This window comes from Thalassophryne amazonica, chromosome 3, assembly GCF_902500255.1.
Source record: "Thalassophryne amazonica chromosome 3, fThaAma1.1, whole genome shotgun sequence".
Taxonomy (NCBI): Eukaryota; Metazoa; Chordata; class Actinopteri; order Batrachoidiformes; family Batrachoididae; genus Thalassophryne; species Thalassophryne amazonica.
The window spans coordinates 56,383,656-56,408,254 of NC_047105.1; the positions used below are offsets into that span (position 1 = coordinate 56,383,656).

At 43.4% G+C, this 24,599-nt stretch overlaps 1 protein-coding gene across 4 annotated transcripts in view; it reads right to left on the reverse strand.

Moving 5' to 3' along the window:
- The window catches only part of LOC117506774 (SLIT-ROBO Rho GTPase-activating protein 3-like), a 142,266-nt gene that overhangs the window by 60,308 nt on the left and 57,359 nt on the right, over positions 1–24,599 (reverse strand). For 2 of the 4 annotated variants that reach the window (XM_034166370.1, XM_034166372.1), the window contains exon 1: positions 5,625–5,758. The exons of 1 other annotated variant lie outside the window; for it this stretch is intronic. Coding sequence is in view for 1 of the 3 variants with exons in the window: in XM_034166374.1 (XP_034022265.1) it covers positions 5,625–5,787; positions 22,838–22,846 (172 nt within the window). In the remaining 2 variants the exon portion in view is untranslated. Of the gene's footprint in view, positions 1–5,624; positions 5,788–22,837; positions 22,847–24,599 lie in introns of those variants that run through there. One more of the 4 variants, XM_034166374.1, reaches the window with a different exon arrangement.

A 24,599-nucleotide genomic window follows, 5' to 3' on the forward strand; every position in this document is an offset into this window, starting at 1 on the left:
CAGCGTCATGGACTCCGAGGGGTGTCACCCGGCTGTTGAACGACCAATGGGAGAGCAGGGAGCACAGGCGTCTGCAGGAGGCGTGATTGGTGAGCTGCAGCACATTCTCACCGCCTTTACGGCTCGGTTGGATCAAATGACTGAGCAAAACATCCTCCTGAACCGCAGGGTGGAGGCTCTCTCCGCGCAGATGGCGGCGAGCGCTCAGGGCGCTGCTGCAGCTCGTCCTCCTGTTGACCCTGTGCAGGATATGAACGTTCCAGTGGTGGTTCAACAACCCCTCCCACCATCCCCTGAAGCATACATAAGCCCTCCTGAGCCGTACGGAGGTTGTGTGGAGACGTGCGCGGACTTTCTTATGCAGTGTTCGCTCGTCTTCGCACAACGTCCCGTCATGTACGCGTCAGATGCTAGTAAAATAGCTTATGTGATTGCTCTGCTTCGGGGTAAAGCACGCGCCTGGGCTACGGCGCTCACGGTTGTTATCAGCATACACTGGGTTTGTGGGGGAGTTCAGAACAGTGTTTGATCACCCTAACAGAGGAGAGACCGCTTAAACTGTGCTGCTGTCAATGAGACAGGGACGCGAGAGCGCAGCCGCTTATGCAGTCAACTTCCGCATCGCGGCTGCGAGGTCCGGCTGGAATAACGTTGCGCTCCGCGCCGCCTTCATAAACGGACTGTCGTTGGTTCTGAAGGAGCAGCTGGTAGCTAAGGAGGAACCGCGGGATTTAGATGGGCTTATCGATCTCGTTATACGGTTAGACAATCGGTTGGAGGAACGCCGTCGGGAGCGAGGCGAAGGACGTGACCGGATACGCGCCGCCCCTCTCCCTTCCGGGTTCGAAAAGGGGCCGCCCTCCCCACGTTCCACAGCCGCAGCGCTTTGTGGGGCAACAGCTCCCCCTGCTGACATTGTTAGGGAAACGCACAGGGCCAAAATGAGGAGGTTGATCCGTGGAGTGTTTTCTCTGCAGCTCAACTGAGCACACACAGAGAAACTGCCCCAAACGGCCAAAACGACAACACTCGCCCTTAGAGACTGGGCTAAGGGGGGGTCAAAACATTCAAGTGAGACACACACAGATTGCCACATGACTCCCAGTCACAATCCTGAGCGGGGATTTAACCCTTCAAGCCCCAGCACTGGTGGACACGGGGTCAGAAGGGAATCTGCTAGACAGCAGATGGGCAACGGAGGTAGGGCTCCCTCTGGTGGCGCTTCCTTCGCCATTGCAGGTGCGGGCACTAGATGGCACCCTCCTCCCTTTACTCACACACAAGACACAACCAGTAACTCTGGTGAGTTTTTTGTAACTCCTTCTACCTCCCGCGTGATTTTGGGCATCCCATGGATGTTGAAGCACAATCCCCGGATTGATTGGCCGTCTGGGGTGGTGGTTCAGTGGAGCGAAACCTGCCATCGGGTGTGTTTAGGATCCTCGGTTCCTCCCGGTTTACAGGCTAAGGAGGAGGTCAAAGTCCCTCCCAATCTGACGGCAGTGCCGGTTGAGTACCACGATCTTGCTGACGTCTTCAGCAAGGATCTGGCACTCACCCTTCCCCCGCACCGTCCGTACGATTGTGCCATTGATTTGGTTCCAGGCGCTGAGTTCCCGTCCAGCAGGCTGTACAACCTCTCACGACCTGAGCGCGAATCAATGGAGACCTACATCCGGGACTCATTAGCTGCCGGGCTGATCCGGAACTCCACCTCCCCGATGGGGGCAGGTTTCTTCTTTGTGGGCAAGAAAGATGGCGGACTCCGTCCATGCATTGATTACAGGGGGCTGAATGAGATTACGGTTCGCAATCGATACCCGTTGCCATTGTTGGATTCCGTGTTCACCCCCCTGCATGGAGCCAAAATCTTTACTAAGCTGGATCTTAGAAATTCGGATCACCTGGTTCGGATCCGGAAGGGAGACGAATGGAAGACGGCATTTAACACCCCGTTAGGTCACTTTGAGTACCTGGTCATGCCGTTCGGCCTCACCAACGTCCCCGCGACGTTCCAAGCCTTGTTTAACGACGTCTTGCGGGACTTCCTGCAACGATTCGTCTTCGTATATCTGGACGATATTCTCATCTTTTCTCCGGATCCTGAGACCCATGTCCAGCATGTACGTCAGGTCCTGCAGCGGTTGTTAGGGAACCGACTGTTTGTGAAGGGCGAGAAGTATGAGTTTCACCGCAAGTCTTTGTCCTTCCTGGGGTTTATCATCTCCTCTAACTCCGTCGCCCCTGATCCGGCCAAGGTTGCGGCGGTGAGAGATTGGCCCCAACCAACAAGCCGTAGGAAGCTGCAACAGTTCCTCGGCTTCGCTAATTTCTATAGGAGGTTCATTAAGGGCTACAGTCAGGTAGTTAGCCCCCTGACAGCCCTGACCTCTCCAAAAGTCCCCTTCACCTGGTCGGATCGGTGCGAAGCCGCGTTCAAGGAGTTGAAACGACGGTTCTCTACTGCGCCAGTTTTGGTGCAGCCCGACCCTAGCCGCCTGTTCATGGTTGAAGTGGATGCCTCTGACTCAGGGATAGGAGCCGTGCTGTCCCAGAGCGGAGAGACTGATAAGGTTCTTCACCCGTGTGCCTACTTCTCACGCAGGTTGACCCCGGCTGAACGGAACTATGACGTCGGCAATCGAGAACTCCTTGCGGTGAAAGAGGCTCTTGAGGAGTGGAGACACCTGTTGGAGGGAGCGTCTGTGCCGTTCACGGTTTTCACTGACCATCGGAACCTGGAATATATCAGGACCGCCAAGCGGCTGAAACCCAGGCAAGCCCGCTGGTCACTGTTCTTCGGGCGTTTTGACTTCCGGATCACCTATCGCCCCGGGACCAAGAACCAGAGGTCGGATGCCTTGTCCCGGGTACACGAAGAGGAGGTCAAAACTGCACTGTCGGATCCACCGGAGCCCATCCTGCCGGAGTCCACTATCGTGGCCACCCTCACCTGGGACGTGGAGAAGACCGTCCGGGAGGCCCTGGCACGGAGCCCGGACCCAGGAACAGGTCCGAAGAACCGTTTATACGTCCCACCAGAGGCCAGAGCTGCAGTCTTGGACTTCTGTCACGGTTCCAAGCTCTCCTGTCATCCAGGGGTGCGAAGGACCGTGGCAGTTGTCCGGCAGCGCTTCTGGTGGGCGTCTATGGAGGCCGACGTCCGGGAGTATATCCAGGCCTGCACCACCTGTGCCAGGGGCAAGGCAGACCATAAAAGGTCCCAAGGACTTCTCCAGCCATTACCGGTGCCTCATCGCCCCTGGTCCCACATCGGCCTGGATTTCGTCACGGGCCTCCCGCCGTCCCAGGGCAACACCACCATCTTCACGATAGTGGACCGATTCTCCAAGGCGGCCCACTTCGTGGCCCTCCCGAAGCTCCCAACAGCCCAGGAGACAGCAGACCTCCTGGTCCACCACGTCGTCCGTCTGCATGGGATACCCACCGACATCGTCTCTGACCGTGGTCCCCAGTTCTCCTCACACGTCTGGAGGAGCTTCTGCAGGAAACTGGGGGCCACCGTGAGCCTCTCGTCCGGGTACCATCCACAGACGAACGGACAGGCAGAGCGGGCCAACCAGGAACTGGAACAGACCCTCTGCTGCGTAACATCCGCGCACCCGACGGCCTGGAGTAACCATCTGGCCTGGATCGAGTATGCGCATAACAGCCAGGTGTCTTCTGCCACCGGCCTCTCCCCATTTGAGGTGTGTTTGGGGTACCAGCCCCCATTATTTCCCGCGGTGGAGGGAGAGGTCGGTGTGCCCTCGGTCCGGGCCCATCTTCAGAGGTGCCGTCGGGTGTGGCGCACCGCCCGTTCTGCCTTGTTGAAAGCCCGGACGAGGGCCAAGACCCATGCAGACCACCGGCGGTCCCCGGCCCCTGCATACCAGCCCGGGCAGGAGGTGTGGTTGTCAACGAAGGACATCCCCCTGCAAGTACAGTCTCCAAAATTGATGGACAGGTTCATCGGCCCCTTCTGTATCCTCAAAGTCCTCAGCCCTGCCGCGGTGAAGCTCCAGCTCCCAGCTTCACTGCGGATCCACCCGGTCTTCCATGTTTCCAGGATCAAACCTCACCACACCTCACCCCTCTGTGCTCCCGGTCCGGCGCCGCCTCCTGCCCGGATCATTGACGGGGAGCCGGCTTGGACAGTGCGCCGGCTCCTGGACGTCCGTCGAATGGGCTGGGGGTTCCAATATCTGGTGGACTGGGAAGGGTATGGACCCGAAGAACGCTCCTGGGTGAAGAGGAGCTTCATCCTGGATCCGGCCCTCCTGGCCGACTTCTACCGCCGACACCCCGACAAACCTGGTCGGGCGCCAGGAGGCGCCCGTTGAGGGGGGGGTCCTGTTGTGTGGGCCGCCAGAAGAGGAGGTACTGCTGGCACACCACCAGAGGGCGCCCTGCCTGAAGTGCGGGCTTCAGGCACGAGAGGGCGCTGCCGCCACGGACACAGCCGGGAGTGACAGCTGTTACTCATTACTTCCTGACAGCTGTCACTCATTCTTCATCACCTCACTCCATAAAACCCAGACGTCATCTCCACCTCATCGCCGAGATATCGTACTTCATTGAAGGTAATATCCTCAGCCGTTTTGTGTTACAACATATCTGTATATTGTGAGTGTTTGCAGGAGTACCGGTTCCTCTATCTGTGGAAGCTGAGTGAGTGCAGGACGGCACTCTTTTCCCCTGAGGAATCACTGCGGTACTCATCACATATTGAGTGAGAGGTGGAGGTGGCATTCCCACCGTTGTTGTTACTGGGTGTACACACACCCACACTTGACTGTCTTTGTTCTCGCCAGCAGTACCAGATCCGACAGTCGGAGACGGTGATCACCTGGGAATTCGGGACTTGGCGGCTCCAGTATTCACCAGGTTCGGTGGTGGCAGAAATCGTGTGGTTCCGGCCCTTCTCAGGACAGACGTCTTCTATCCTCGAGCCTGCCCACACGTTACCTTTGTAATTTGACTGTAATCATATTCTGAGATTGTCTGTATATTCGTTGTGCACATTTCACAACATTAAATTGTTACTTTTTGGCTCATCTATTGACCGTTCATTTGCGCCCCCTGTTGTGGGTCCGTGTCACTACACTTTCACAACACGGACAACGGATAAACAGTGCCTCTGAAAGTTAACGTGAGTCCAGATTTCTTGTTTTGTTTGGGCTTCGTTGTCCTTCGTTAGTGTCGTGGGACGGCGGCTTAGATGCAACAACTGGGGCTTTATGAAGTCAGACAAAATCAATATTCCATTCATCCTGTCATCTGTACTAGGTTTGAAGCAAATGTGTAGCGTAAGGTCAGGGAGAGTTACACGCAAAAAACATGTTAATCGTTGTACTGATGAAGTATCATTGACCAAATGTGGAGAAATATATTGTCTCAGCACCACATGGTGTGAAATCATCTGCTGTCTGATCACTACAACAACTCAGCAAGCTGCACCATGAGCGCAGATGGTAAATTTCAAGTGATTTCTTTGTTGCTGGTGTGTGAGGAGTTTTCAGCTGTATGGATCAGTCACAGAATTAAACAGATGAGTTTCATGGTGGCGTGCGTTAGCTACAGTCAGAGTTACGTGACTCTCTCCGCTTAATTCCAGTTCTGACCTTTTTGAAAAGTCTGATGACGTCCTCGCCCACGTGTGCCAGACGGACAATGACATTGTTGTTGTAGATGTCGCTTAGCGTGGCGTGGTCTCTGCTCTCCCGTCTGGTCTGGTCCAAGACCAAATACCAGCAGTTCACAGTGGATAGGAGATTTTGGTCCTTTCTAAAAGAATCAACACAACAACATGTTAGTCAATAAGGAGGTAAATGTTGAGTCAAGGCCAGGATTTAAGAATTAAGCATGTAAGAAAAGGTAAAATTGTTGTATTTTTTTTTCAGAAAGATGAAGACAATGATCACTTTCAATAATTTTTTGTTAATACAATTTTGTAAAGTGACCCATAGAAAAAAAGCACAGCTAATCATTAATGAAATTTCAAAGTATCATTTAGAGAATAAAAATATCAAAAATAACCAACAGTCCAGTATCAAAGATTTAAAGGGTTTTTGTTAGATTTTATAAATTTAATTGTATTTTTAAACTGTGCAACATTGGTTTAGAGAAGTTTTAAAACAGTTTTCACAAAATGAACAGCAAACAACAGTTTAAAAGCAGTCTAAACCAATTTTGCCACACTGCTATAGGACAGCTTAAAACAATATTCACTGCAATTTAGCCAAAGACAGCATTTATCCAAGGTCTTATTGATTGCCAACTATTTGACATTTGGTTGGTGTGCAACAGCTCAAAACCACCAAAAACCAGTTCATTTTGGAACAAATCATCACATCACAATGGAAGTGGATCAAATCAAGATTGGATATTTTGTATTGTCCACTGATATTAAAATAGTTGGATTTATTTTCCCTTCTACTAATTAATTAACTTAGTTCAGCCCTAAGAACAAATCTCTTTTTTGTAAAAGTTTTTTTCTGCGTCTCCCTTTTAGCCTGGGGTCATCTGATATGGACCGGCATATTGACTTAACACAAGTTTATGTCAGATGCTCTTCAAGACACAACTCTCTATTACATGGAGAATGGGCAGGGGTGGTGCTGAACTGGGAACCACATGGTTAGTTTTTAGGCTATTCTATTTAACTAATTTTAGGTTTAAGTTAATTTAGCTCTGTCTAATGTATTAGTATACCATTTGCATATCTTGTTTTTTTTGTTTTACATTTCATGCCTCCACCAGGCCATGAGTACTATTATTTTGTTTCTCTCATGTACCACATGTTTGAAATGACAATTAATGAATCTTGAACCTATTGATAATACTACTACTGCTAATAATAAAATAAAAATATAAAATAAGGTAATAATAATAATAATAAGAAGAAGAATTAATAATCACAATTATAAGAGATTATTTTAAAAATAGTGGATTTTTTAATTTTTATTGATTAATTTACATCAGATCTAACAACAAATGAAATCTTACTGGTTAATTGCAAGCTTTTGCTCACTGTTTGACAACTCACAACTTATGAGGTGTGAACAGTTTGCTCACAGGTTGACACAATTTGTAAGCGTGAAGTTCCAAACCATGACACTGTTTGCAGGTTCACACATGCACAGCACAAAGACAACGCACCAATGAATGAATTTCTACAAATATCACAAACATTTTAGGGGTGACATAAGCTTCATTTTCCACATTCTAAATAATTAAACTAAAAGTAAATTCATTCTACTTCATTATCCTACTTTAAGTATTTCTAACAGAAAAATATAAATATAATGTTAAAAAAAATTCAAATAACTTAAAGTAGTACAGTCAGGTCCACAAACACCAGTAGTTGGACAGTAACACAGTTTTTGTAATTTTGCCTCCACACTCCACTATGAAGTTGTGACTGGTGGTGCAACAGATAAAAGTTGTGCTACACACTTGTGTACACAACATTACAGCAATGTTAAATTTAAACTGGTGCACTCATATTTTTTTTGTTGTGCGCACTGAAATACAGCTTTCTCTAACATGAATGAAGTATTAAGACATAATTTCAAATATAAATATATTGGTACTATCTAGAGCTGTGTGCAAATTCTTCGTTTGTAGGACAGTTTACACTTTTGTAGTGATGAATTTTATAAAATTAGATGATAGATCATAGCAAATGAATATGACAGCTGTGGACATTTTGGATGTCTGTAATTGCTTTTGACACCTCAGCATCATTTCGCTTCTTCCTCGTCAACCTGCAGCACCCGAATGAAAGGAATCAAAGTCTTTGCATTAAAAAATAGATACTTTAACTACAAAACATGCTCAGTCAAACAGCGTGGGACCCGCAATACCAGAAGCTTTGCAAGTGTTCTCTAATGGCCTCCTCCCACATTCTACAAAATGAACCGAGAAAGTGATGTAACAATTTGCATAGATTTTTTTTTAAGTTATTTCAACATAACTAAAGTTATTTCAACTTAACTAGAGAAGTCTTGTGGCATTAACTCAGTTGAAAGTAGGCTTGGGTATCGTGAACCAGTTCTTTTCGGATATTGTTATGAAATGATTCGATCCACCGATATCAATAGTCTTTTTGCTTAATGATTCCCTTATCGGTCCTTCAGAGCGGCCGTTGTTTTTGAGGATGTTTGTTGGGAAAATGATCATTTCTCTACGTTGATTACAGACCCTGCAGCGGGTCTGTAATCAACCACTTCTGCAGCGCGACTCCACTTTGAAGCGTGAACCAATGAAGCAATGCTTTGATCCGCTGGGTTTTTTGATTCGCTGCTCTTCAGAAGCGGCAAGTCTGCTTCTTAATCCCTCTCAAAGCCATTAAAATATTTTCAAAAAAGCGTCTGGGGGTCCTCCCCCACAAATTTTTTAAAAGAGCAAGTTAAATTGTGTATATTCTGGTGAATTTTAATGGGTATGAAGCTCTCTGAAACAAAGAAAACTCACTTCAAACTATGGGGGTCTGGGGGATCTCCCACAGAATTTTTTTTTAAAGAGCAAGTCAAATTTGTATATTCTGGTGATTTCTGTGTAGGCTCTCAGATGTCCAGGTGGTTTCCATAGTAGAGAAGCTTGAATCTTCGACTGGACTGGGTTGCTTGACGCGAGGATGTTTCACTTCAAATCGCAGAAGCTTCCTCAGCTAAAATTCTTGCTCTGGTAGTCTGACTTCTGTCTTGACTCTTGTAGAGAAGAATAATCAAGAAGTCACAAAAGCTGGAGTTTTAAACCTAACCAGACCCCTTCTACCGAGAGGCAGACTGCTATAGGCTAGTGACTAAACAATAGCTCTAATTAGCACCTATTGTGCTCTAGTTAGCACCCTCCTAATGACAGGGCAGCTGTCTCTCCTAATGATGGGATGGATGGCTCTCCTGCCGGCTCCCTTGACGACTCTTCTGATAATGTGAATGACTCATTATCATGAACAAAAGACTGAAACTGCTTTGACCCGAGTACCCCATTGTAAACAGGGGACAAAGCGTGTCTCGGACCCCCTCCCCGGTTAAGGCTGGGTTTCAACTGTTTCAGACAGAATGCCTCCTTGACCCCTCTCTCAAACCATTTCTTCTCTCTGGCTAAGATTTTAACTTCCTTGTCCTCAAACATGTGGTTAGTGTCTTTAAGGTGGAGATGAACTGCAGACTGAGGTCCACTGGTGCCCTCTCTGCGGTGCTGGTATAGCCTTTTATGTAATGGTTGCTTAGTCTCATCTATGTAGTGTTCTTACAGTTTTCCTGACATCTGATAGAATACACTACATTGCTCTGTTTGTAACTAGGGATCCTGTCCTTAGAGTGAACTAATTTCTGTCTCAAGGTGTTAACCAGTTTAAAGTAAACTGGGATTTTGTGCTGTCTGAAGATCCTCTGTAGTTTTTCCCCTACTCCTGCTAAATAAGGGAGAGACACTCCTCTTCTTCTTGTCTCTGTCTCCTGTCTATCTGGTGTCTTTGTTCTCTGGGACTTCTGCACTTTGTCCAGGGACCATCGTGGGTACCCACATACTGTGAGGGCTTTCCGAACAAGTTGTTGTTCCTTAGCCCTTCCCTCTGCAGTTGTGGGCACCTGTAGGGCTCTGTGTTGACGAGTCCTGATCACCCCGAGCTTGTGTTCAAGGGGGTGGTCTGAGCCAAAGAGCAGATATTGGTCAGTGTGCGTGGGTTTTCTGTAAACCCCTGTCTGGAGCTGCCTGTTCTCTCCAATCGTAACATCACAGTCCAAGAAGGCTAAATTGTTGTTTCTGGCATCCTCACGTGTGAACTTGATATTGGAGTCCACCGAGTTGATGTGTTCTGTAAAGTCCTCAACCTCCTGTTGCTTGATTTTAACCCATGTGTCATCGACATATCTGAACCAGTGACTGGGAGGGATGCCTGTGAAAGACATCAAGGCTGTCTTCTCTACTCACTCCATGTACAGATTGGCCACAATGGGGGATACCGGAGACCCCATCGCACAACCATGGATCTGCCTGTAGTAATTCCCCCTAAACAGGAAATACGTGGTGTTAAGACAGATCTCCAAGAGTTGGCAGAGGTGGTCTGGTGTGAGTTTGGTCCTTTCAAGTAGAGACACATCCTCCAGCAGTCTCTGCCTCACAGCTGAGACGGCCTCAGCGGTGGTGTCACATTAAATGACACCATAGTTTCATCTGCCTCCAGCTGCAGGTCTTTGATCTTGTTCACAAAATCTTGTGTGTTCTCCACATGGTGGTCTGAGTTACCCACTAGAGGAGCCAACATCCACTTGAGGTGTTTGGCCAAATTGTACGTGATGGAATCTGTGCTACATACAACAGGCCTGAGTGGCACGTCCTGTTGGTGGATTTTGGGCAGTCCATAGATGCATGGAGTGGCGTCCCCAGGGTACAATCTGTAGTATGCCTGCCTGTCGATGAATCCCTCTTTCTCCAGGTTTTGGAGGTAGCTAATGATTTTCTTCTTATAGCCGCTTGCGGGATCTCTCTTCAGACGTTCGTATGTATTGGAGTCACTGAACACATCGGACTACGAGGCCAAGATCAACAACTTGCTCAGGGGATGGTTATATTAGTTGTGCATATACTCTGAATAATTTACTGTTAAATTTCACAATCTTTTATTTGGCTAAAAATTACTCGCACCATGGAATGCTAACTTTAACACAGAAAACGCCATACACATGCTAACGCGTTAGCATCGGTCCCATTTTTAAGTTATAAAATACATCTATCAACTGTTTTAGAAGACCGTAACAGGTCGGTTTAATATAAAAAAGGTAAATATTACTCACAGACATATGCTCTTTAGGGTTTTAGCGGGGGAAAATTAAGATAAAGCGAGAAACCATCGAAGCAGAGTCGGATCATTGCTTCATTGGTTCAAAGCAAAGCCACACCCTGCTCTGCTTGGGGAGTGTCTGCCAGTGTTCCCACGAAGACAAGGAGCAGAAGGACCGTGACTTATGGCAAGCAGTAAACAGAGTGGAGAGGATGGAAAATTCACACAGTACCTTCCTCCGCAGTCCACGCTGACATTGCTGCTGCTTTGATTAGCGCAGAATGGGATGTTGCTTTGACAGTGAGACTATCATATTTCGGCCCCAAAACACGCATGACACCACATGCGCATGCGTATGTGTGGTTAAATTTTCCAAATAACGGAAATCCGTCGTGGTGACGGAGAACTTTAACCCATTTTTTATGGTAAATGTTTTTGGGCTATAATTTCCCACACACACACACACACACACTCTCACACTCACAGGAATGATTACAATACCCAGTGTGCAATCTAAAATATATTAACTAAAGAAAAAAGTCACAAAGAGAATTATGTGTCAGACTGATGGCAGAGTCTTTGACACACAGATATAATGATGACCATTTGGTGTGACAAGAGATAATCTGGGAAAACGGAGTGGACACAAAAGTCATGCAATGTGAATTTTATTGGAGGGAGCTCCCTTTGAGGATATGCTCCATTTATCAACATCTGTCTGACTGCTGCTCTCAACCATGAATATACTTTATGCCTAACTGGTTGGCAAGACTAAAAAGAGAAATAGATCTCTTCATTTTCAACAGAGCAACTTGTTTTGTTCTGCATGACTGATACTGTCAGATCACATAAAAGAGTCCAAAACACCTTCTTACTCATTATATATAGGTTTTTTTTTAACATGTGTACAGGTAAAGCAGTGAACAGGGTATTGTTTTCACTGGAGTGTGTGTGTGTGTGTGTGTGTGTGTGTGTGTGTGTGTGTGTGTGTGTGTGTGTGTGTGTGTGTGTGTGTTTACACACAAGACAGCTTAAAAACTCCTGGTCAGATTTATTCCAAACTTGGTAGGAATATTGTCGTATCCACGCTGGACCGCCCCCGGCCAAGCATCAGGCCACTCCCTTTTCTGATGAAAGTTGGTTGAACACCCACTCTAAATGAAATAAATTTTTATTAAATTTTATTAAACACCCACCCTAAAATAAATTAATTTTGTGAACCCAACACATCATAAAAAGCAAAAAATAATGAGTTTTCATGATGTTCTTCTCATCTCTTCCATGTCTTACTTGTGACAAAGTCATCAGTGTGCACTGGTAGTCACATGGCAATGACATCAATTGAAAGGTGGCAGTCTGAGAGTTGCTACATTGTGACAGATTGTGTAAACTGATTAGAACAGATTCAAATAATAATTTGTCCGGTAGCAAAAAGCATCTTACATGTGGATTTTTGATGGATGTCAAGTACTGAGGGAATGTGTGGACAAACACCGACTACTGGTGTGCAGCGCTTCTAGACATGAACAGAAGACAAGCGGATAACATGGATACTGCCTTCACATATCGCCAGTCCATGGTAGAAAAACGGTAGATGCGCCATTATTTTCAGTGAGAGGCTGACGGAAAATTCCACCTCCTGTGTCAAATGGATGGTGTTTTAGCTTTAATGAGGAGAAAAAAAGGACAGCAAGAAACTGATTAAGTGCAGAGAGTTGCCTGCTTTTAAACAGAACCGGACCTTTTTGAGCTGCCATCAGAACCAAGTTTTCTTGTTTCAACAGAATGCTGTGCAAAATGTTTCAATGAAGGAAATTGTTGTCCACGTTATTATCAGACTTCCACTGCAGACTGCATTCTGCCATGATGGGTTTTCAGCTGCCAATATGATGAAGCAGCTTAATGTTAACTGGACATTCACTGGCAAGCAAGATTTTAGCATGCACACAGTTTTCGACTAACTAGCCAGACATCAGTGGACAAGGAACACATATAATCAGTGTTGCCACAGTTACTTTGAAAAAGTAATCCAATTACTGATTACTGATTACTCCTTGAAAAAGTAACTTAGTTACTTTACTGATTACTCAATTGTAAAAGTAACTAAGTTAGATTACTTGTTACTTTTTTAGTTACTTTCCCCAGCTGCCGACAACAACTCACTTTATAGTCACCCTTTCTTGACTTCAATGAAAATAAACACTTGTTTTATAAAAAGTAAAATAAAGACCTCTTTCTTGACCTCATATTTAACTGTTGACAGCACTGTAACAGTAAAACTTGCAATTTCAAACCTACATTGTTTAGAAATGTAACTATTAAATTCTAACTCTCTAAACATTTTACTTGTCGAAATTATTATTATTTTAAGCAATATTAGTAGTTGTAGTAAAAAACAGCTTCAAAACTGGACCTTTAATCTAGGGGTGTTGTGGGGGAGGGGGGCACATCCCTGCCCCACGCCCCCATTCCATCTGGATTCGCCCCTGCTTTGGCGTTTGAGCACAAAGAATGGATAACATTTATTTATGTAGAAAACAGGACCAGATTTACAGGTAAGAAAGTTTTATTGCGTTTTCACATCATGTGGTCCTCAGAAAGAGAGTTTAGGTGCATTTGAGTGGAAAATAGTGTTAGTTGTTGACGCGTCGCGGAGGATCAGCTGTTTTTAACGAGACGATACGGAGCGGCTCAGCTCAGAATTCTAAATAAAGGAGGGGAAAAAGTATAAAAATGTCTTTGTAAAGCTCAGTGCAGGTGTGCTGATCACCGTGCTTTAAGAGGTGAGGACGAGTCGAGCAGCTGCAAAAAACCGTGGATGAAAAGCTCACAGCTCGCTTAAAGTGGGCAGTTGAGTCGAACCCTGACCTCCTGCCCACAGACCAAGTTTAATGCTGCTATCGACCCACAATGAAAAATAATAGTAACGCACAGTGACATGGAGAAGTAACTTTAATCTGATTACTGATTTGGAAAGATTAACGTGTTAGATTACTCGTTACTAAAAAAAGTGGTCGGATTAGAGTAACGCGTTACTAAGTAACGCGTTACCGGCATCACTGCATATAATACATGAGAAAAGTATTAGTGCAGGACAAAAACAGGCAATTATAAAATAAAATGGGTGAATTATTTGTGATTAAGTTTTTAATTGTGATGAAATCAGACATTTTATTGAAATAGCAGTTTTGACAAATGCAATGCTGGCCGTGGCCGTGCATCAGGCCACCTCATTTTCTTGCAGAATTTCACACGGAATACCCTGAGCACTCTGAAGCATGAGTATGGTACTAAGAGATCTGGAGGTAATTCCATTTTTAGAGCAGTTTGGTCAAAGGTCAAGGAAAACATAGTCTGAAAAACAACCAAGAAGCCTAGATGAATGATCTAAAGCATGAATAATTCATAATGAAGTCACACAAAAATCACAAGATGAAGTCATACATAGTCAACAACACCATTACAGGCATGTTTATGTACTTGTACATTCACATCATTGGGGCTGTAGAGAACACAAGGTATGCATGCATCACCCTTCTGATGCCTTTCCTTTTGATTGCACTATCCTGGTGTAAAATAAAAAATATTCTACAAAATGATCTTGATTTAATTTAGTGTCATATAGAATGGACAATATGAAATGAAATGACATGGAAACAATCTAGCACAATGAACCAAAAAAGTCACAACAAGCTGCAGGCTTCTTTAGAAAGTGAAGCCCGAATTTCTTTTCTGTTCCAGTTGAAGACAATATGATTATTATTGAGACAGCAGTCTAGCGTGAAGTTGCTTGAGAACGGAAATGAAATGAAATGACAGCCACACAGAGGAAACTGGAGGGGTTGGGGGGGGATAAGAAGTCTGACTCAAATGAGAGGAACAGCAGCCTGAGGCCACAAGCTTCCTTTGACCTGGCTTTAGTTCAGGTTATTTCTTCTGCTTCCATCCCTTTTCTTTCATTTCTGATGCTTGTGATCTTTCTCTGTCTGAGCTTGAACCAGTCATCGGTATGAAATATGCATTTAGAAGTGCGCTCAACAAAGATGCCCAATCAGGGAGACAGTGGCGAGACTCACTTGAAGTGCTGGTGCTCTCTTGACGTGCGGATCTTGGAGGCGTAGCGCTCGGGCCAGTTTGTCCAGGCCTCTGGAGTACTCGAGCTGGAGCTCAGCCTTTCGGCGAAAGAACTCCTGCAGGTCCTGCAGCAGCTGCAGCCGAGACTCAGACTGCTGCTCCAGACAACGGAACTGCTCCACCAGCTGGTTACGGATTTCTGCAACAAAGTGAAATCACATTCACCATAAATGCTGTCTTGCATTGGACCCATGTTGTCTGCTGGTTAGCAGTACGGTCCTCCAAAGTGGAGTGAGGCAACATATTGTAACCAATATATTTTAAGTGCAGTCACACAAGCATGTGCACTAACAAAAGACGCATGGCATCATAACTCAATGTCAAAGTGCATTCACATGTCCCTGCATGTGTGCGATTGAGGGAAAGACGTGTGGGAGAGTCTAAACGTTGGGGCAGCATGTGCACAGGAGATGCATGTCTGATGATTACAGCAGACAGCACAGAAAATATAGGTCAGCTTCTGAAAATGCATTGTGCTGAGCGGGCCATCAGAGAAGAAAAGCTGCAGACATTCTTTTGGTGCTGTATTTTCTGCTTGCAAGCTTGAAATCATGGGTCTATTCATAGTAATGGGAATGAGGGAAACATGACTTTGTATTAATTATGAAAATGATTTTTCATTTAGAAATAGGTTGATGTTAAAATATGTATGATTGCAGTAAGTAAGTGATATTTCATGATGGGACATTATTTCCTCTTGGACACACTCTGAGGCTTACATGTAATTAAGCAGTTATTGATGAAAACTGTTTTTGACATAATCATGACAGCAAGGCAGTCCACATTGTTCTTAGGTGCTTACCAGTATATTTTCACTAAATACATGAGACCACTAGTACTTAGTAAATAGTATACAGATGATAAATATTTGAGGGTGCAACAGCTCTGTTCATTCCATCTCACAAGTAATGAAAATATTATTTCCAATGCATGAAAGAAATTGTTCATTATTTGTTTTATATGACACCTAAATATAAGTGTGCATGTGGTTTACTCAGGTTTATATTTGCACTGTTAAAAAGGGTTTAAATGTGGACGGTTAACTGCCTATAAATGCATGGGAAAAAAGCTAAATTTAAAACCTGTTTTAAGCATCTTTTTGAAAGTGGACATTAGATTTTTTTTTATGCATTCAGCAGGAAAACACTCACTGGGAGCTAGGAATGGGTATTGAGAACCGGTTCCTTTCGGGTATCGTTAAGAAAAGATTCAATCCACCAACATCAATATGCTTTGTGCTTAACGATTCTGTTATCGGTCCTTCAGAGTGGCCGTTGTTTTGGGGGGATGTTTATCAGGAAAATGATCATTTCTCTACATTGATTACAGACCCTGCAGTGGGTCCGTAATCAACTTTTCTGCAGCGCGGCTTTGCTTTGAACCTTGAACCAATCGAAGCAGTGGTTCGCAGATTGAAGCAATGCTTCGATCTATTGCTTCGTTTATTCTTTCTTTCTTTCGCTTAATTTTCCCCCACTAAAATCCTAAAGAGCATACGTCTGTGAGTATTACTTACCTTTTCTATGTTAAACCGACCTGTTATGGTCTTCTGAAACAGTTGATAGATGTATTTTATAACTTAAAAACGGAAGCGATGCTTACTCGTTAGCATGCTATGGCATTTTTAATGTTAAAAGTTAGCATTAAGGCAGTTGCAGCTGTCATCACGTTCGGGTGCATTTGTTTTCAAATTGTAATATTTCTTAAATTTATTTTTGTTTATATATTAATAATCTGATTATTATATATAATTTTAGAGAAAGAGACAAAAAAGAACCTGAATAGAAACAACAGGAAATATAAAATGCACTAACAATGAACATACATAAATAAATACATATATACATACAGAAATAAATAATTGTTTCCTGTGAACACCTAGTGACTCTTACACCTCCATTCATCCCTGTCTTATTTACGTTAAGGACAGTTTGTTTTGGTCAAACCATATTTTCAATGTGTTATTTTCTTCAGTGATTCCTCCAGAACTATCTGCCAAACTAGAAAACTGCTGCATCCTAGTAAGAGCAGAATACTACTGGAATGAATCTGAATAAGGTAAGTTGGGTTTTTTCCTCACTAAATGGATGCTGCACTCACTCCAGTTTTCGTCTAGAATAGTCCCAGATTGCATTTCAGAGCTTCTAGAATTCAACATTTTCGTGCAGGTGGTGTTGGGGGGTAATTTTGGGTTTCAGCTTTTTTGTTTTTCACCACTTTCATCCCTGAATATGTGAAATCGTGAGTCACTTTTGGTGATGATTAAAGTTACTAACTGGAATTCCTGTCTTGTTGCGAGAAAGAAACGAGAATCATCCTCCGTTCTGTTTCACACAGCTCCAAACGCTACGCGGCTCTCTGCTGAGTCAAGTTACAACAATAGAATCCAGTCGGAATTAATAACTTCAAAGCGAAACACCATTTGTTTATTTTTATTTCTGTCCAGAGATCAAGGATACAGTGACCAATTTCATATTTATTTACTTAAGACTCAATGAAATTCACAGAAAACCTGTAACGCCTACTTTAGTACAAAATTCACGAGGTATCGATAAGGGAATCGATAAGGAATCGGATCAATAAGCAGCATCAATATCGTAAAATCATATCAATACCCAGCCCTGACTGGGAACCCTCAGTGAAGAGCTGGAGTGCAAACAGAAATGGTGAGCAAACACTGCTTTGATTTTGAATATAAATTGCCAGTTTTCCTTTGTGAATGAGTACACAGACTGGCACCAACGACTTGTCATGGAGGATTTACACATAGAGCAGAACATTCATGCTCAGCTACCATCTGCTGTAGCCGCTCCAATACGTTCAAATGCAAATTTTTCTGGAGACAGGCTGGACGGTTGCCACCTCAGTGGTTCGCTCGGAATCTCTAACTACGTCCCCTGGTGTGTACCCACCTTTACTGGATGTAAATATGCTCATACAATAAACCTTATTACCAAACCTAATACCATCCCAAAACCCTAGTCTTTAGCCCTAAAATGGTCAATTAAAAACCTTTACAAAAACCAGATTTTTGCTCGGAAAAGAGGGAGCAGCGAGCCGATGATGATGATGATGATAATTTCATTGAAAAAATCTAAATCTACATACTTTGTGCAACACATCAAAAATACATGTTAAATTTCAAGGACACACATAACGTCAGTCTTCTTTTTCACTGTAATCCTCAGGTCGCTGTAATATGACTATGTAATGGTTTTTGTCCCCACAGTGTGATAAATACAAATACTTACGCACACAGCAGGGGAGGTAAACAAAGTGTCTCTCTATAAGATAATAAGAAGTAGTTTAGTAATATTGAAATGGCCAAAGTTTCCATTATGACGAACTTCTTCAACCATGCATGTGATTGCTGTGCACAGAAAGGAACTTTGCAGAAATGCATCAATGGAAAAGGCGGCCCAGTGGCAGAAAGGAGCCTTTGTTTAGTTCTAAATGCTGTTTCTGTATCCTAATAACGGATTTCAAAAATGCTTTCCCAGTTGTATATGAGTGTGAGTGAAATTGTGAATGAAAGTGCGAGAAAGGGAGCGCGACAAGCACAAAGTAAATATGTGTTGTCCTTTGCTGCTCAGAGATGGGCAGCTATGATTCCATAGTTTGCCAGTTGCCTGGTTACATGCCTCTGAAGGCATCTCAATGGGAGCAGGCCGGTCTGCTGTTCAGACCACAGCAGTCTGTTTAGCATAAAGGCCAAGGACAAAGACAACTTTCTGTGCTTCTTAATGCACAATAAGCAACCTCTGCTAATGAACAATGCTGCAAGCAAATTAAAAAAAATATACCATCATCACATCACAGTTTACTGAACTGACAATGGTAAATTGCACTAATATACTTTAGATGTGTGAAACAACAAGCAGACAATACATAAAGACAACAAATTCATTTAATTCCAACATTCTGCCTGTAAAAGAACAATTATTGTCATAGTTGTCTTTGCTTTCCTGCGAGCGTGTTATTTTTAGATCTGAAAGTGTTACTAGATGGGCTGAGCAACTCCGCACGACATTCAATGAATGATTCAAGCTTTTGCAGAGTAAGGACCCGGTCACACGGGCACACGGCAATCACAGAATGAAGGAAAAAAAGGCACAAAAGTCACAAAGCGTTGAGAAAAAGTGGACAAATGACCCTGCACTTCTCCCATCACCAAAAAGCCTGCGAGTCCGAAACTGACAAAAGAAAAATGAAGCGAACGGCAACCTTGGCGCTTTTGAACAAAATCAAAATGAAACATTCATGATGACGTGACTTGACAGCAGGTATCCAGACTGAGCGCCAGCCTGTGATCATTTCTGCAGCCAGGCTGTGGTCCCCACAGCACCAGCAGGTGCGAGATCTGGTTGTCTTGACAACAGATTTGTCTTGCATGGAACGTGCCAGCCGCACGCACGGCCCAGCCACAGATGGCTGGAATGTGCGTAAATAGTTTAAAATAGTTGATAAACACACACATGGACGAGTCACGTTCAGCTTGTCTGAGCTTTAGTTATTGATCCGTTCAGATATCGTCAATGTTCTGTGCAAGACGTCAGAGTTGGGAGAATGGACGAAGTTGGACGACAACCAAACGCAACGCTGATCATACGGGAACTACGCAAAGGATGAGGAACCATCAAGACAGAAAGCAAAATGGAATATGGATGAATTGAGGCTGACATCAGGATTCGTTCATATTTTTCAACAGCTTGAAAATTCTGACGAAGCGCCAGCTACAGAAACGAAGCTAGATGACGGTAAGTCCAGATTTCTTGTTTCGTTCTGGGTTCGGTGTCCACCTATTTTAAGAGGAATTTTAAGAGGTTTAAAAAGTCACATTCTGTTTCAATCTGTTCAGTTAATTTTTGAGTTGCGGGGGGTGACAGCCAATCAGAGTAGAGTTGCACCATGATGTCACAGTCTGGTTGCTAACTGCAAACTCCATTTGTTTGTGTGTAAAAATACCTCTTTGTCATATATTATGTAAAAGCTAGTGAGAAATAAACACTTCTAAAAGTGAAAATGTTGTTTTTGGCACCTAATAATACCTTTAAAGTGATTTAAAAACATTTAGCAGATGTTAGTGTGCATGCTAACTTTATAGAAAACTACTTACTTAGCCATTTATCTATCAGCCACTAAAAATCCACAAGCTTCAAAAATTCTTGTTTTGCTCATTTGCTGACTTAAGGGTTTTTCAGTCTTTCAAAATCTCCTAGTAATACATCAAGTGCAGGCGAGAAAACACATTGTTGGATTTTTTGTGTGTGTGTGTGTGTCCAGTCTCAAAGGAGACTGCCATCTCATCAAATACATTTTGGATTTTTAAAGAGTGTTCAAATGCACTCCTTTAAAGATGTTCTTATCTACACTCTAAGAAATTAAGGTGCAGGAATGGACCTAAAATGGAACAATGCCTTGTCGCTCCCACTGTAGCCCAGCAGGGTATACACAATGTACCTCTGAACATGATCAGCAATGATTTTGCCACCTTTACAATTCAACAAAGAGACACAGTTTTCACTTTAAAGTACACTATAAGGTGGTGTTTAGAAGAAGAAAAAAAAAACAATCTACCTTTGGGTATAGAAATGGTGCCCCTATTTCTCTGTATGTTTGATTAACTGATTTTTTTTATTCTAGTGCACAACTTTGAGGGCTTGCAATAAAATTAGTCCCATTTAGATGAACAAAATTCTGCCAATGTGGAGCACAAACCCTGTGACGATGACACAACATTTGGATTTAACAGAAAGGCTGACGGTTGTTGTTACTGTTGTTGTTTTTTAACATTCGCTGACATTTTATAGAGGTTTAGCCAAAATCGAATAAAATATTCCACACTCTGAGGTATGTGCAAATTTCCAAATGAGAGACTTTATAACCATTTCTAATGTTGATTTTTCTCCAAGACCAGCGTAGTTAAATTCCTGGTGTGTTCTGGTAACTTTAACAAGCATTTGGAGCCTAAATTAATTGCATCCAGAGGAAAGAGGTAACATGAAATGGCAAAAAACACTTGTTTCTTTCAGCCATCTATATAAGTGAATAATGGGTTGCTGTTGTACATAGCACCACAACGATTAATCGATTATTAGCACCAGCTATTTTGATAATCGTTTGATTATGTTGAGTCTTAGTTTTTTAAATGTTCATATCGTCTGATTTCAGCTTCTTAAAGGAAATATTTTCTGGTTTCTTCCCTCCTCACTTTCAGTAAAGCCCCCGTCACACAGAGCAAGAATATCCCAGAGCCATGCCCGACACTGCAAATGTTGCCATAATCCGACACAGTCGGGAAGAAAGAGGCGTGTTGGAAAAGAGACGTGCAGTGTTGGAGTGCAGACAGACTGCCTCATCCACACCTGTCACATCACATCCAGAGCGCATGTAGATGACACAGACTGCTGTCAGATGTCCATAAAAGGCGCTGCAGACTGCCCGATCTCCAAATGTCTGTACGGCAAACAAACACGGGACCGGAGAGCTGTATTCCTCCTTTTGCACAGGACCTGTACTGGACATCAAAAAACAACCAACATATGGACCGGACTCATGTCATATGTGTCCATCCCTACGGTCACCCACAGTCCCATTCAATCATTCCTTTCTTGTCCTCTTTTTCCAGGGCTCACTACCTCACACGCATGTGTGTTGACGTGAGGAAATGATCACCCAGTGTGTGTATGTGTGTGCATGTGCATGTGTGTGTTGCTGTCAGCTAAACTTTGCAGACAATCAAAGGACACCTTTGCTTAAAAGTTTGCAGTGAGCTTTCCTGCTATTCATAAGACGCAGCCTTTTGAGCAAACTTTAATTTTGTTTTTTCCCCCCACAACGCAGCTCTACATCGTGATTTCTGGTTGGATTATCACATGGGATTTATGGCTGCCGCCATTGTTTCAAGCATTCCACCACAGCTGTGTGGTCCTGATGCACTGCGCTGCGAAATGAGGTGAAAGAAATGAGGTGAAAGTTTCATATGTTGTCATGGCGAAACAGTTCCACGTCATACGTCCGACAGAATTAAATGCAATCGAGCAATAATTTGTTATTTCAGCTGTGAGATCTGTTCAGCTCTGAGCCGAAATGTTCGCTGTTGTACAGTCCGGTGAAAATTCCCTTTAGGTCTTTGATCAGTATATACTGTACTTGCATTCCTAGAATTTATTTGTCCAGCTGGACTCTGTAACTGCTGCTGAACTGTGCTGGCAGTGCGCCAACTTCACATATGTGCACAACTTTCAGGCTGCAGCCAGTGGACTTTCTCTTTTCTCTTTTTTAAACTCTTTTGTTGTCATTTTACTTGATACGCATCATAACACAACTGTAGTTAGATTATCGTTGTGGGACAGCACTTCACATGGGATTTAATTATACGAGAGGTGGATTATGCTTTTGTCAGCTGATCGACATTGCCAGCACACAGCGCAGCCGGGTGAAAGAGACTTGACCAGCTGTCTGTGCTGCGCTGTGGAACTGAAGGTACCGGAGGTGAGTTCCATGTTTATTTATGTTGGCATGTGCTGGAAAAACATTTCCACATCATACCTGCTACAGACTTAGGAGGTGTACCTGCGTACAGCAGTGACATCCCGTTCAACTGCTTTGCGGTGCTGCAGGGAGCTTCTGATGCGCGCACAGTGTCACATACATAACAATATTCCTTTGCCCTCCCTGGCTGGGGTCCAGTGGAGGTGGACAAATGTGGCACAGCATGTCGGCAGGCTTTGCTGTGACCGATCGATCTCAGAGCTCAATCAGCCGCGATCAGATCGTTTCAGATCCTGTTTATGCCACCGTCAGAATATGTAATTGCGGTCAGATGGTTGTCAGAATACACATGGATTGCTGTCAGATAGGTATCCCATCTCAGTGGCGCCTTGAAAATTATGAACATGCGCGTCACACTTGGGGCCGCTGGCCGATTTTGAGCAAATGTATGTACTTCCGCAGATGGCTGTCAGAACGTTTTGGGACTGAAATCTGACATCTTTCGGATGTGCGCTGATTCATAACTCCGACAGCACTCTGCGTGACTCCGGCTATGTGTGACCTGGGTATAAATGGAATGTCTTTGTGTTGAGGACAAAACAAGACATTGACATGTCATCTTGGGCTTTGGGTTGAAACTTATAGGTAGGTTTTGGAATTTATGACATTTTATGGCCCTAATAACTAATGGATTAATAAAGAAAACAATCAACATTATCGATAATGGAAATAATCATTAATTGCAGCTAGTGTTAATTTCGTCAGACGAGATGAAATACTTCATCAACAACCATTTTTTTCATGATGGAAATGAGACGATAACGAATACATCAGTCGTCTAAGACGCTGACTAAGATGAAATTAAAATGCATCATTGTTGACAAAAAAGCCAATACTAAAATGTTTTTCGTGACATAAAAACTTTCTCAATTTTTGTCAACAAGCTCTTACGCTTTGGAAATGTTTCCAAAATGTGTAGCATTCAGCAGAGTTCACGCTGATGCAAAATCATCAAGGCTGGACGCAACATATAAAATTACTGCAGGTGCATTTGAGAATGCGCATTCAAACATTCAAAAATTGGCTTTTAAAATAATGTCTCTGTGTGCAGGTGTCATCCTGCTGTGTGGTTTGAGCATAGATCTGTAAAGGCCACTAGAGGGACATCAGCACCCAGAAAGTTAACTAACATTTTCTTTCAAATTACCTAAAAGCCAAAACGTTTGTGTTTAATAACTGGGCATTTAAGAAGACAACGGCACTAAATTACATTACACATTAGCAGACATGTTCTTTCACCAAAACATTAAATCTAGGCTTGCATCTCAGATGCACCTTCTGGCAAAATTGTAGCTGAACTTTCAGGCCTTCTTTTTAAGAAAATCCTCCTCTGTACCACTTCATCATGAAGCTGTATAACTGGTGATACAAAATTCAAAACATGCACTGTGCACAATTTCTCCAATCACAGCCACAGAAGCCTATAACTTCTTCTGGGTGTCTGGGTGTTTTGGAGGCTTTCCTCACTCTTCTCCTTCTTGCACAGTTACTCAGTTTTTGAGAAGTGTCTGCTCCACACAGATTTACCATAGAGTGTCATACTGTTTGTATTTCTACATAATTGATGTAGATAAAGTCCAAGACATATTCAGTGACTTGGAACTGTTCACGTATCCATCCCGACTTGCCTGAAGATATCTGAGAATAAAACTGATTATTTACAGGTGTTATACCAAAGCGTTCCATGACTTATGCAACCCATCATCATGGCTTTTATATTTTTTATTAATTTATAACAAGTTGTAGAGATTTGTTATCAGTTTGAGTTTAAGGAAGATAATTTTAGAATTTTTTTTATTTTTTATATTTTGTATTTCTTGTATCTAAAACAGCATTAACAAATTAAAATGTGTAAAAAGTGTTCCAATACTTTTGGAGGGCACAGTATCCAAAAGTTATGATGAGTGCAAAATGAGTGCGGTATTATTACTGCTTTGTTTAAAAAATGCGTAATTTTCACTGTTGCGACACTTTAATAGAGATATAATATTTGGCTCAATATTGAGATATGAAAATTTGGTCATATTGTGTAGCCTTACTGTCAACTAGCTGAAAAGATTGAATATTAATTTACATCTACAGGGGTCTATTTTTCCTAACAGTTTTTAAGACTTAATGT